Here is a 15,577-nt window from a genome sequence, read left to right on the forward strand (position 1 = left end):
AACTTATCCTATAATAATAATTATTTATTATAATATTAAAAAGTGAATTATTAAATAACTTATGACTTATATATATAATTAAAAAATTAATAATTTAATTATAATTTTAAGTAATAAATTAATTAATAATAAATAAAAAAAATTAGTTGAAAAATCAACGTGTCAAAATCACAGAAAAAATAACATCATGTGTTAAACTATTGGGAGTTCTCTCTACAACCCCCCCACCCCACCACACACACACACACACACACACACATATATTATCTATCATATCTATTAATTTTGTAATTTAAATAAATGATAATTTAATAAAAAAAATTTTTTATAAAAATAAATATTTTTTTATAAAAATAAAATTATTCAATCATTCTCTTTATAAAATTTAAATATGACAGATATAAATAGATGTACGAGGTATTAATAATTTTTTCCTTACCTTTAATTGCCTAAAAAAGTACTATATATATAAAAATTAAATTACATTTGTTTTTATTTATAGCATCTTTTTTTTTAATTATATATTACATTTAAAAAATTAAAAAGTATTAATTTTTTTTATTTTATCTTATATCTTTATTAAATAAAATAAATATTTATACATAAAATAATTAAGTGAAATAAAAGATAATTTAATCAATTATAAGTATATTTTTATGAAAATAAGATTATCCAATAATTTTCTCAACTATCCTAGAAAACTCAAATAATAACAAATAAAAATAAATGAAAATTATATAAGAAAATAAATTTAATAGTTATTAAATTAAAACTTCATATATTTATTGTGCACATTATAGTTAATCATACATAAATTTTAATATAAATATTTAATATAAAAATTATTAAATTTATTTTTATATAAAATTAAATTTATCTTATATCTGCTTTATTATTAAAATAAAATTTAAATATAACTGGTTTTAATATTGTGATCTTATTTATTTTATTTAAATAATAATAATAATAATAATAGTTTTTTCAATTTAAATATTCTTTTACACTTACATTGTGTTTACATTGGAGGAAAGAAAATATTAAGAGAAAAATAATTTTATAAATAATAAAATTATAATTTTATTCTAAGTTAAGAAATACAAATTTATAAAATATAGGGATATACCTATAATTTTTTATATTTTTCTCCCATTTTTCTTTCATTTTAGAGAGAAAGTTGAAATGGATAAAAAAAATTTTATTTTCTTCTCAAATTTTCTTTTCATTTTTATTTTCTATTGTTCAAAATACAAAATAATAAAAAATAAAATTATTTTTCTCTTAATTTTTCGTTCCTCTCTTATTTTTTCTTTATCCAAACATAGTGTTACTGTGTCATCAATAATTTCACTTTTTTCTCATTTTCATGATGGTTGAAAATTTCACTATAGCTTTTAAAAATTGGTGTTACACTTGAAAAGGGGAAAGTGGTGAATAATTACATTTTCTTCCTCTTTCAATGTTTGATTGTTAAAATTTTCTTATATACGGATGACCATTTTGATGTATTATCAATAGTTCTTACAACACTAAATCAAATAAAATGGGCAGATTATTGGGAAGTTTTATATTTGGCGTAGATAAAATAAATTTGTTTTTATTTTTATATAATTTATAATTAAAATAATAAATTTTTATATAATATTTTTAATATACTCTTTATTTAGATTGTTTCATTGAAAATTAAATAATTTATATGTTATTTTTAAAATTAATAGTCTCCTTTGCTTAATAAATATTAAACAAGTACATATTAAAAAATAAATATATTATTATTTTTTAAAAAAATCTATAACTTAAAATAAATTAAGAAAATAAATTTATTTTAATGGAACGAATGGAGTACAGGTAAAAGAAAACTTGTGAAATTGGACAATTGTTTCCAAACATTGAAGGAAACATATATGGTCGATGCAATAATTGAGCTTCCAAGGCTCATTTTGTTGCGCAAAGAATAATATATATATATATATATATATATATATATATATATATATATATATATATATATATATATATATATATATATATATTTTTTTTTTTTTTTTTTTCATTATAAAATAATGTTAAACTAATTTATGTATTTATGTCACACATATATAAATATTTTTACATTCTAATAAGATTTATCAAAAATTCATAAAATTATTATTTTTTAAATATTAAAATCACTTTTTTTAAAATAATGTAACCTTTATTTTAATTAAAAAATATTTTTTATTAACTTATTTCGAAGTATTTAAAAAGGCTGAGTATATAAATATATTATTAGTAATTTTCAAAAACGTTATTTTCTCCATTTTTTACGTAGGAGAGAGCGTTGTGAGGAAAATGAAGCTATTATAAATATTTAAAAAAATAAAAATAATATTATTGACGTAGAAAAAAATAAAAAAAAAAATTGACTTTATATTGTAGCTCAAATAACAACTCCATCCTTTTTTTCCTCTCGATGTTCCAACCTCCTTTTCAAGTGACCCATGTGTAATTTTTCCACGTTATGTCAAATGATCAAAGTTTTTCTTTATCCTTGCCTCATTATGCAAATTCAACTCTTCAGTCCACATCCAAAGTGTAATTCTTCCCTCTCACTCTTTTAATCTCTGAATTTTTGGGCAAAAAGTCATTTTACACCCTTATCCCTAGTTCTATCACATTTGGTATTTAAATTTTGTAAAATTATAAGTGTAATGAAATGTCAAAGCATGTGCAAATCACGTTTGCTCATTTATTAATCGCAACAGTTAAATAGTTATACTTTTATAATTTAGTTCAAGTCATTTTGTGTGAAATTTAATATAAAATTTATTTCAAATTATATTGATATGGTACGGCTAAAATATCAGGTGTTCGGATAATTTATAAAATATTCGAATAAGGAAATTTAGACTATTCACAAAATATTCAGATAAGGTATTCGTATTATTCGCAGTGAGTTCAGAGTATAATGGTTGTTCAGTCAAAGAGTATGTACGTGTTCAAATAAGGAAAAAGTTATCGAGTATGAGTTTACACAAATTGTCTTCTACTCTATAAATATAGTTTACATAAATATTCAAGTTATACAATTCTAACCCTTATTCTTTTTGTTGATATTTACCTTTTTCATTATTTATTGATTTAAGTGTCAGAGTAGCACGAGTTAAGTCACAAATTTTATTTAATTTTTTTGAATAAAAGCAACATTCTTATCAAATACTCACTCAAAAATTTCAAATAATATCATGTATTAAATTAAAATTAAGATGGTCATCAAATTCAAATATGGTAGTACTATGTTGTCCATAGCTTTCACTATCCATCTCAAGAACTCCCAACTTGACAACTTTGTTGAGTTTTGACAAATAATAGAACCCACTCTTGGCGATGCAAAACAATTTCAGAAGAGGCATGTGCTCTTAGGGCCTCTCCTTTCCCCCTGCAAGCGAAACATGCCAAGCAATGGTGGCGTGTGCTCCAATATAAGAAGACACTTAAAGCTTGGCATAGAAATGACCTTTCCACTAGCAAAGCTGAATTGAATGATCCCCATCACCTTATGCCTCTCACATGGATTATGGTCCGTCATCTTTTCCAGCAATTCTGCTTCTCACACGTGTATGTACCATCTGTTCTCTGATTGGCTGGGGAGATGCCACGTGGTTCTTTAAATTAGTGGTGTGATGGCAAAGGGAACCCACCCACATGCTCTTAGGCAAATCTATTATTGACCATGTATTTAATTCACGTGCTTCTACAGAGCGTGGGTTCACTCTCGTACTGTATAGCCAGATTTTGAGTACATATATAGAGAAGGAATTGCACACGCATTATCAAAACCTGCATCTTTTTATATTTCATAAGAGCTCTAATAGCATATTTTAAAGTTGATTTAACTGTATTAAAGTGGTCCAAAAAATTATGATTTTATTTTTAAAAAATATAAAAAATTGTTAATTGGCAATTATAGTAAAATATGTAATAAATATCTCTATTAAATTTCAAATAATAAATTTATGAACTTTTATTTATCATTTTATAATAAATAAGAAGAAAAACACAGCATATTTCAAAATATTGTCTTATTTTTTATTATTGATAAAACTTCAAATTTTTAAAAATAAAAAACATGAACAATTAAATTTAAAAATCAAATAGTTATTTTTAAAATTTTAAATAAATTTAGATAATCATTATTTAGGATAAATTATATAATTATTCTTTAAATTAATGGTTATTTTATTCCAATCATTCAAATTTTATTTATTAAAATAAAATCTCTTAATTTTAATTTTATTTCAAAAAAAATATTTAAACTTGAAATAGTAGATTTTTAGATTATTTTTTAATTAATACTAAATTAATATTTAATCAAAATAAAGTTATAAATTTTACTTATCGTAAATTATTACTTATTGTTTTTTTATTTTTATATATAAATACTAAAATATTGATAAAATATCATATATTATTTTAAAATTATTATTATTATATTTATTTTTCAGGGTTGTTACAAATTAAAAATTAGTTAATGATAAATAATATATTTAATTAATAATTTTATTAATAAATTTAATTAAAATAATATAATTTTATTGACAATGTTTATTAGTTAATTTAGAAAAATAAGATAAAAGAATAATTTTATTTTTTTAACTTAAAAATTTGTTATTGAGGTAAATTACACAAACTATCTCTCGATTTAGATAGCCATTTCATTTTAATTATTTTACTATAATTTATTAAAATAAAATTTATCAATTTTAATTTTATTTAAAAAAAAAAGTCCCTTGCAATGGTGTTCAGTTTTTTTTTTTAACTAATACTAAATTAATATTTAACCAAAATAAATTCATAACTTTTTATAGAAAATACTATAATATTGATAAATATCATATATTATTTTAAAATTTATTATTATTATTGTTTTAAAGGTTGTTATAAATTAAATATTAATTAATAATAAATAACATATATAATTAATAATTTTATTAATAAAATTAGTTAAAATAATATAATTTTATTGATAATAATTATTAATTAATTTAATTATAAAATAAAAAAGAGAAAAAATGAAAAATAGAGTTAAAGGGTAATTTTTTTTAACTAAAAAAACTGTTATTGCAAATTAGAAAGACTTTTTTTTTAAAGAAAATTAAAATTGATAAATTTTATTTTAATAAATTAAAATTAAATAAATGAAATGAAATAACCATATAAATCAATGACAATTAATGTAATTTACTCTCATGATTTAATATAAATTTATATTTTCTATTATATAATAGATTTTTAAATTAATATCCTATAATTAGAGTAAAATTAAAAAAACTCAAATAATATAAAAAAATTTCCAAAAAATTGAATTTTTTAAAAATAATAATCCACTTAAATATAAGTAAGCTCTATTTCAAGTTAAAAATGAAAAGTTAAAAAAATACTTTTCTAAAAAATTATTTCAGCATTTTAAAATAATTTTAACTAAAATACATTAAATATATTTATTTTTAATTGTATTCGAACCATGTTTTATAAATGAAATTTTTATTTTATATAATTATTATGCATATAGTAATTTAATTATAATAAATTTATTAAAATTAATAATTATAATAAAATTTTTATAAATGCATTGTTTCGTGAAATTAAATTTTAAGAGCTAGTCGGCGACATATTATATTAGTCATGTTACTAAAAATGAAAAAATTGCATGAGTAGAAGGGAAAAATCATGAAGCGAAAGAGCGTGAAAGAAACATGAAGGGAGAGAGCGTGATGCAGAGAATAGAGAAAAGAGGGTTGAGAAAAGGTACGTGTCAGACAGGATTCTCTCTCTTTGCCTCACAAATTTATATGGGCCTCAGAGAGTCTCTCCTTCGCTTCCTCTCTCTCCTTCTCTATCTGTTTCTCGCGTGGAACTTCCGAACATTTCCTTAAAAAAAAAAAAAAATTGCGTACAAACAAGAAAGAGAGATATAGAGAACGAAAGCTCTCTTTCTCAGAAAATACTCTCACACACACACCATCAAGAACAAAGAAAAAAACACACGAACAATCTACACTGTAAAAAAGAATCAACGAAGTATCAAATCTTTGTTATTCTTCAGCTTCCCTTATCTCTCACGCAGAGATCTTGTCCCTCTACAATGCCTTCTTCGTTGTAGCGGACAAGGTAATCTCCAGTTCATGGATTTTACATCGCTTTTTTTTTTAGAGAAAAATTTTGGCTTAGTTTTTTTTTTTTTTTTTTTTAAATTTCCATTTATGCTTTGAATCAAGCTTCTTTTTCGCTTTTGATTGATACCCATTTACACTTGGGAACTTGAAAGAAAGGTGTTTCTCTTATATTCCCTTTATTCCTTCTTGCTGTTTTACAATTTTCCTAAGAGCTACTCTTTTCTGGGTTTTGTTCCTGCTTTTTACCATTTTTTGTTCTTCCTCAGAACTGAATTTTATTGGGTTTTTGTTTTGTTGGGAGCCGGATATCTGCTTAGCGACTTTAGCATATTTTCTAGGGTTTGTTCCTATCCTAATTGGGAACTCATTGAATTTCGTGATTTCTGGACTGATCAGGGTTTTGATTCTGGAGCAAAGCGGAGAATGGGCCATCTTTCAAGGGATTGGAGTTCTGGGGTGGGCAGTTCACAAGCTCTGTTATCGAACTTTGAGATTGAATAGAGTGATCATTAAGATTGTTAGTCTTGGGCATGGAAGAGGATTGCATATACAGGATTGTGTAACAGTAACAAAAAATTGGGTATTCTGTTTTTCTGGAGGATAATTTTTTTTTTTTTTTTGGGTTTGGCTGCTTTGTGTTTTTCGATCATCAACTAGGGGATGATTTGGGTGTTTGCTTTTGGTTATAAGGAAAGGGAGGTAATGGTTCTGTATTGGCCCAGAAGGCAACACAGATCAGATTGTCGTGGACCATTTTCGTTTCTCAAGGAACCTTTTGGGTTGACATAGTTGGAGCTAAGTTCTTTAGCAAGGAAAAGCTTGTCCAACGTTATTTTTAGTAATCTGGATTTCTTGAATATCTCAGTGTAGAGTACTACTATAGTAGGTTCGATTTAGTGGAAGTAGTGGCTACCTTTGATATTAACTGTGTTTCTCAATCACTTCTGTTTTACTCTGTGAGCATTTTGGTGAAGGATACTAAAGGGTTGGTGGATTTTGGTATCTCTGTTGTTGGGAGGGATCAAGAAGTTCATGGAGCAGTGTTGAAGCAGGAAATGAATGCGGGGACATGGTGGATGGACAGGAGCATAGTTACTGGTTCGTTCCCTTTTTGGAACAGTGCTACTGGAAAGTAATACAAGCATTTTCTTTGGTGGAAGTCACTCGTGTTTTGTGTTCTGAGATTCTGTGCGATGTCGCGTTGTTTTCCATTTCCACCACCAGGATATGAAAAGGCTAGGAGAGATGATGTGGACTTACTAAAAAAGGTTAAAATGCTAACCCTATTTTTTTTGTATGTTATATATTGGCCTGGATTTCTTTATGATTATGGAAAGAAATCCTGTTATAATTTGCATTGGATCAAAACAAGTCAAGAGATCTCCATCAGTTTTTGATTCCGATTATATTTTAAATGCCTTCTGAAAGTCTCTTTTGTTGTGTCTTTAATTCAATTATATGCATTATTTTTTAGGCAATAGCTTTGACTGAGAGTACAAAAATGGCATTTTGTTCCTGATTCAACAGCATACACATTCATAGGTTATTTTTAAAGAATAGATATAGGAATAAATAGTTCAACTGTTTGTAAGGTGAATTAGAGTTTTGAAAGGGAGATTCTAGGGTTTGGAGGCACAAAATGGGATTTGTTCTGGATGAAATTGTTTGCATAAAATCAAAAAGAAGATAGGGGAAAAGTTTTAAACTTTGTACCTGGAATGTCTTAGACTTCATGCCTGTGATTGTGGCCGTATAACAACTACGTTATCGTAGCATCAGCAACCTTAAACGAGGATATATATATATATATATATATATATATATATATATATATATATATATATATATATATATATATATATATATATTTTAAATTGGATCATTCATTTATAATGCAATTGCTAGGGCTTCTGCGATTTCTGCTAACAATGGGTATAACAAAATTGATCTCACTCTGAGCAACACAAACTCGGCATGTTTATTTTCTTGAAAGTTAGAATTCTTGCCTCATATTTTCTATGTTTCTAGTTCCTGTCATATATTCAAGTCAAGATTACTTCGCAATGTTTTCTTTGGCTTCATGTTTGGTTTCTTCAGGAATTCCATGTGAATCATTTTGGGGTGCACCTAACATTGTAGCATGGTGAATGAGAGCTGCATTTTTTTTACCTTAGAAAATTACGTTTGAGTTTAGGTACTTCCCTCAAAAGTTTGATGTTGTCTTTCTCAAGCAATTGGAGAACATTCTTTCTGAGCTTGTTTTTAGTATATCATCATTAACATTTGGATGGAGATCTTCCAGAACATTTGATTTCTTTACTTTGTTTTTTTCTGATTTTTCTTAGAGAAATTATGGCATCAAAATGGTTGTAGAATTGGAGCTTTTAATTCCTAACTCAAAAGTGTCTTTACTAGGATCTAAAAAATCTCTATTATGATAAGTAAAGCTACCATGTTGAGGAAAAGGCCACCAAGCACTCTGCAACTACCAAAGTTGTGATTCTTGCCTGATACAGCAAATTATCTGGATTCAAATGACTATCACCATCTCTGATGACTAAACTTTCTTCTTTTATTTGGATTATAAGTTATAACCATCCAAAGTGATCTGATAGAAACAAGTTGATCTTTCTAAATCATGACTATGCTAGGGAATTCACAGTTTAGTTTCTTTGATTTTTTTTTTTTTTTTTAAATTTCTTTGATAGTTAAAATGCATTGATTTTTAAGATATGATGAATGCAATGATTTGGTGCATGTTTGCGTGCCCTAAAATGATGGCAGAGTTTGTTGGAACTGCTTTCATTAACAACATTAACTTGAATATTCTGTGCAATTGGAGAGATTCATCTTAATTTTAGTGAACTCTGGAATTGAGGATCAAGGAGAGTTGCAGGTCTTATAGTTGTGAACTACATGTTAGATGCAAATGTTCTTGGTGCATGATGACCTCCTGCTACTTTTAATTTTATCAAGCATTTCTTCAGGGCATTGCTAACGCATCAACATGTGAAAACTTTGTTCTTGGTATCATGAATCTGGTTAATTAGGTCCTATTTTGAGTTGTTATTTTATTTATGTTGTCGTGATTAGAAGTATTACCTTGATGGGATTATTTGACTGAGGGAATATCTTATTGAAATCCAATGTTCAAGTACACCTTTTCTCCCATCTGCTGGAGCTTTCTACTTCTGGGATTTCTATTAAATGTCATCTTGTGCTTCTGTTTGGGTTTTCCTCACTGGCAACACTAACCTTATAGTCCTGATAAATGGTGGCAGCAATACTAAATCTTTTCATAAACTCAGTTCATTTTATTGTCTTGATCTTTGATGCACGGAAACGGCGAGGGGTGGCGTTTCCCCGTGTCGGAAACATTTCTGACATGGAAATGGCGAGACACGGCTGGGAAACTTTTCGGGGCCATCTCCGCAATTTTCAGAAGTTGGACCATAGTTACCAGATTCGCTCAAACCCCTTGGGAACCGCGATCTGGTTCGTGAGTTCCAAATCGCGAGTCATCTGCGTTCCAAAACGCTAGGGGAAATGAAGGTTCCAGCGAGAATAAAAAGAAGAAAGGAAGTAAGAGAGAAAGAAAGAAGAAAAATCAAAAGGCATGTACATGTGTAAGCAATAGAAGAAGAAGAAGAAGAAGGAAAAAGAGATACGTTTTGAAAGAATAAATTTTGTAGGTGGAAGACTTGTTAGTGGGTTGGGTATGTTAGGTGGTATTATATTCTTCATTTTTGGAGTGCAAATGAATATTTTATTTTAAAAAAATTAAAATTATTTAGATAAATAATCATTATTAATTATTTGTTATATTAATTATTTAAAATCATATTATTTTAATATAATAATAATTAAATAACTTTTCTTAAAAAAATAAATAAATAACTTTGAATTTCATAAAAATATATATTATATTAAAAAATTATTATATTAAATTAATATTTTAATTTATTATATTAAAAAATTATCATATTAAATTAATATTTTAATTTATAAATATAATATGTTAAATAAAATTAAAAAATAAGTTATTTATTAAATAAATATAATTAGTATATCTTAAATCGAATTGACGTATAAACTAAACGAATTAACATACCGATTAAGACTACCTCTTGCGAATCCTATATTTCGTTTAGTGGGGTACTGCGTACAACGCACCCGTACCACGACTCGGGAGTATCACGTTCCTGGCAACTATGAGTTGGACACATGTTTCCTATGCTGGAAACACGTTTCTTTTAAATATATATATATATATATATATATATAGCTTGGTTAAAAACACAGCAGAGTCGTGCCTGACCTGGGAATCACGATGCACCAAGGAGGAGGAGGAGGAGGAGGAGTTACCTAGTGGTGATGGCATTGATTGGTTTTGATATATTAGGTTTTGAGGGTTAAATTCTTAATCAATGGTTAGCTCTTGTGGGTTTTGTCGGCGGAGACAAATTTGGCTGTAATTTTGCAGTGATTTAGCATGCATGGTACCATTGGCTGTGATTTAGAAAAAAAATACGTAATCTTTTTTTTATTATTTTTGGAAAATCCAATATGTAACCTTCAATTTATTGTTTTTATCTATAGTTATATATTTAGTATTTTTGTAATAATTTTTGTAGTTGTATATTCAACTCTATTGTCATGTGCTTTAATGAGTATGTCATAAATTTCATCATTATCTTTTCCTCTTTTTTTTTTTAACATTTAAATGTGTTGTATTTTATGTTTTTTTATGAGTATGAAGTATGAAACTTGTAAACATGTTTTACTCATTTCCCACGCTGCTTTCCTATATTTTTGAAAATGTCGTTTCCCCGTATCCGTTTCTGCTTTTCCTCATGTCCGCATTTCTGTTTCCATGCTACATTGATCTTGATTAGACTTTATCTCATTATTGCTTTGTTTGATTTATTTTCATTCTGTTTTGCTGATTAGTTATGCTTATGATCTTACACTTTTTAAGATGATTGCCCGAGTTTTAGAAAATATCCTTGCTGGAACCTCTTCATGTTAGATTTGCTGCTCTTAAGCACTGGATTGTCCATTCTACGAAGTCCTTGTGATCCATGGATTCTGACATATTTGTTTATCAACAATCAGGAATTAGACAGTGAGTCAAGTCATCAAACTCTAAGGCTAGGGTAGGGACCGGTAACATTTGTGTATTGGCAAATTTATTATGTTGAACGTGCCTCTTGTAAATTTTGGTGCATGTATGCATATTGAAAGAGAATAGATGCTACAGATCATAGTAGCTAACTGTCTTTGCAATTTTTGTTTAGCAATAGTGTTGTAGTTATTATCTTTCGAGTTAATTTTCTTTGAGTAAACTTGTGGGTCCTTGATGTATTAATGTGATAGGAATTCTATGTATGTTAGCAACATGAATTATAATGTCACTGTAGCTAATTGCTGACTTGGGTTTAATGATTTTAGTTTCATCTTTCAACCTAGGTAGTATAATTTTTAGGATAGTGAAGGCCTTGGATTGTGCATGGATTTGGTGCTTTTAGCTGTCGTTTTTTTTTTGGATAATGAGGTCTGTAAGCAACATCTAGCAAAATTCATGAGCACTTTACTTCTTGGCATTATATGATTGATTGTTTCAATTCAAGGAGCACAACCCCCCCACCTCCCCACCCACAAAAAAAACCTTCCCCCTCCTCTTTCCAAAAATACCTGTGTGAATTATTTGTTGAGAGTTAGTCTCAAGTTCAGCTGAGCAAATTTGGAAGGCAGGCAATCAGACATTCTGAATTTGTTGTTTTTTTGGTAATTGTTGGTTAAAATTGAAGACTTGGTAGAGTTTCTATTTGAACTTGTTGTAGTCGTTGCCCTTTAACTTAGGGTGTCCTTGATGTCATTTTTTCTTGATTATCTTTATTTTACTCTTAATGTGGGTGAAGAGATGCAGTAATTTTTCAGTTCTTAACTAAGGAAAATTATTTCAATTTCTGATGAGAAGATTGATACTGTGACATCAAGTTGGTCATGGTGCATTGCACACTCTTCTGCAAAGAATTGTATGATATAGTGATATATACAATTTTTTTCATTTCTTGTGCTCTCGTTACAAAATCTTAGCTGTCCTTGCATGATAAGAGGACGTGCTAGCCTTTTCTTTGTAGTAACTTCCTTAGGAACCATCAACTAAGGGTTTTTATTATTTTTTATTTCCTTTTCTTTTTCCTTTTAATTCACAGCGGTTGTGGAGATGAGGCAGTGACTAAATGTTCCTTAAATTATTGAGTGAGCCTTCAATATTTGTGATTGTTGTTTAGGTTCCTGGTACATGGTTAGTTTCTGCCATGTGAAAGTGTCTTTTTCCTCCCCCTATTTTAGTAGATATCCCTTATGTAAGGAAGCAATGGTTACATTTTTATGATGAAAGTGTAATAAAGGCTCCTTACAAGCATTATTCACTTATTTTCAATTTTTGAAAGGAATATCTTTACAAGGCAAAATTGAACATGAGATCAAATTTATCTTTGCCTTATGCTTGCTTATCCAATGAAGGTGATACTTTGGTGTCTGATATTAATATTTCTTGGGTGATGTGTGTGTGTGACCAGTTTTGTTTTAATGAGAACTTTTTCAAATCAGTTTGTCTGCATATTTAATGGATACCAAAGTGGCCTGTTTTTTAGTATAAAATTGGAGTATGGGCTGTTCCATTTTTTGTTTAATTTTTTGGTGGAAAATTTATGAGTTTAATGTTGTATGTGATGTGGCTAATTGATGGATTGTAATATACTGCTGAGAGTCTATAATGTTTGCCTCTTCAGTTGAATGATTTCTTTCCATGACTTTCAGGAAAAGGACAGAGAGAAGAAGCTGAAGAAAGAGAAGAAGAACAGAGAAAAGAAAGAAGGAAAGGATAAAGAAAAAAGGGAAAAAGATAGAACCGATGGAAAGCATAGGGATAAGAAAGAGAAAAAAGAAAAGCAGAGAGACAAAAAGGAGAAGGACAGAGATAAGGATAGAGACAAAATTAGTGCCTCAGATGAGAAGAGGCTTCCAGGGAAATCTGAGCTTAAAAATGAAGATAGAACCCCAGATGAGAAGAAACTTCCTGGAAAATCTGATGTTAATGGTGGAGAAATATTCATCCAAAAGGAGAAGGAAAGGGGCGTAGATAGAAAAAGTATCTTAGGTGAAAAGAAATTTGCTAGTCAGCTTTCAGGTTACGGTGAGAGGGTCTCTCAGAATAGCCATCTCACTGGGCAGCCAAAGGAGTCTAATTTTGTACAGGAGGTTGACAGGAGGACCAGAGATGAAGTCAGAGGTAGCAGGAAACAGTTGGTTGAGAAGCTTATCAGTGTGGATGCAAGAAAGTATGAGGGAATGGTCGGATTGGTGGCCAAGGCTACTGGGGCTTTGACTGATAACAAGGAAAAGAACAAGAAAGGTGATTATAGAAAGTTGGATGGGCAAGGAATCAGGGATGAGTCAAAATTTTCTGGAAAGGCTATGGCTCAGAGCCTTCCTCGAACAGTTCAGCCTATAATTGATAAAAAACCAACAAGACCACTGGAGAATGATATTGAGAAAAGGATTGATGGGAAAGACAAGAGCAAACCAAAAGAAGGTGATGATAGACACAGGGATAAACGGAAGGATAAAGATAAGGGTAAAGAAGGCCAAGGGAAGGACAAAGAAAAGAAAAAGGAGGAGAAAGTAAGGGAGAAAAATGAACATAAGAACCCAGAGCCAAATAAAGTAAAAGAAAACAGCAAGGCTGACCTTACAGATATCCATAATGCAAAAGCCTCTCTTCTTCCCAAGGAGAGCATTAAGAGTGGTCTCACTGAAGGAAATCCAAGGAAACGAAAAGAATCATACAAAAATGGATTCTTTAATGGTGGGTCATACTAAAGTGAAAAGCATTTATTTTTCAGATTTATGTCCATATTTTGAAACAGAGGGAAATAATTTTGTTGGTAGTAAAATTCAACCAAGACTTTGGTAGGTTTCTCATAATTTAGCCATTTATCAAGTTCTTGTTTAATTTGACCAGCAGTATTTCACAATGAATAATCTGTTTACAATTCAAGAGCCTATGCCCTCTTATTAATAACAAGTTCTGATTCATTTTGTTTCTGTTGCAGCTAATGACATTAAGCCCAGTAAGATGCCAGGACCTATTTCCTCTCATCCATTCATAGAAAATGGAAAGATACTGGAAACTCCTCAAGCTTCCATTCAATTTGTATCAGATAAGGAATGCAAGATAAATGGTGTAATAGAAGCTCAGGCAATATCCATCTCCTCAACAACACAGCCACCGTCCATGCCTATATCAAAGTCTTTGCTTGCAAGTGCACAGGCTGATCAAGTACCTAAAGTGTCCAGGAAACTACCCCATCCTGATTCCAAATATCCAAGTGAGGTCCTTAAAGTTCCCAAAATGGAAAAATGGTGTGATTTTGATGACCAGGAATGGCTTTTCGAAGATAGAGATTCTCGATTAAAAAAGCCCAAGGTTGGTTCTTTTGGGGTTGATGAGACACCCCAAGTATGGTCAGAAGCTCTACAGATAGAGTCAGCTGATGTCTGCGCACTACCATATGTAATTCCATACTGATTGGTCATACAGTAGACTGTCATACTGACTGTGGTTAACCATCTTGTTCGTCTGATGTGGTGGCCATCCAACGAACAACTGGGACTGGAATAGCAACATGTGGCGCTTGCTGCTTGGGCTGGTTGTTTGATTCTGGTGCTGCATTAGCCTGATTACTGCAATGTTGCCGTCTACATTCTTCTGAATGCCTCCGTTTTGTAATATTGCTGAATGGAATTGATCTATCATGCGGATAAGAAAAGCTTGGATTGGAGGGGCAGGCTTTGCCACCGCATGCGGTACTACTAATTCATTAAAAATGGGAATTTTCATAAAGGACTGAGTGGGGTTGCTTGAAAAGGGTGGTGTATAAGCTTGTGCAATTTTATTTTATTTGCTTAAAGCTAAGCTCTTTCTAATTGAGAATGTAAAAGAAAACTAGCTGTGGACTTTGCGACTCCACCACAATTCTGTGGCCTCTGCGACTCCACCACAATTTTGTTTTGTAACATAGAACTTTTATTTACAAGAAATGTAAAGGGAAAAGAAAAGTAGTGGCATTCATTTATTCGCCTCTTCTGTAACAGCTGGTCATAATCTTTTACAAACACTTATGCTCTGTATGGACATGGGTTTTCTGTTAATTATCTTCTGTTAAAACTTGTTTTAGTCTCCTTGTTGCTTTTGATCCAAGTACATAGCGAGACAAACTGAGCCTGGAGTTCCTGGTAGTTTTCAACTTCGGTTAGCTTACTGCACTAATTATCTCTTTCCTTTCTCCCTGAAATGTGTTCAATGTCTCAACTGTGAATTGTGATAGGTGTTTTGGCATTGGAACTTTAGAAGG

At 29.5% G+C, this 15,577-nt stretch overlaps 1 protein-coding gene across 1 annotated transcript; it reads left to right on the forward strand.

Moving 5' to 3' along the window:
• Positions 1 to 5,942: 5,942 nt before the first annotated feature.
• LOC131176918 (uncharacterized) lies at positions 5,943 to 15,298 on the forward strand. Its single transcript, XM_058141936.1, has 4 exons — positions 5,943 to 6,147; positions 6,549 to 7,420; positions 12,981 to 14,028; positions 14,276 to 15,298. Exons 2-4 carry the CDS (start codon positions 7,346 to 7,348, stop codon positions 14,749 to 14,751), a joined length of 1,599 nt encoding a protein of 532 aa, XP_057997919.1. The 5' UTR covers positions 5,943 to 6,147; positions 6,549 to 7,345; the 3' UTR covers positions 14,752 to 15,298.
• The last annotated feature ends 279 nt before the right edge of the window (positions 15,299 to 15,577 follow it).

This window comes from Hevea brasiliensis, unplaced genomic scaffold (genome assembly GCF_030052815.1).
Source record: "Hevea brasiliensis isolate MT/VB/25A 57/8 unplaced genomic scaffold, ASM3005281v1 Scaf275, whole genome shotgun sequence".
NCBI classification, from domain to species: Eukaryota; Viridiplantae; Streptophyta; class Magnoliopsida; order Malpighiales; family Euphorbiaceae; genus Hevea; species Hevea brasiliensis.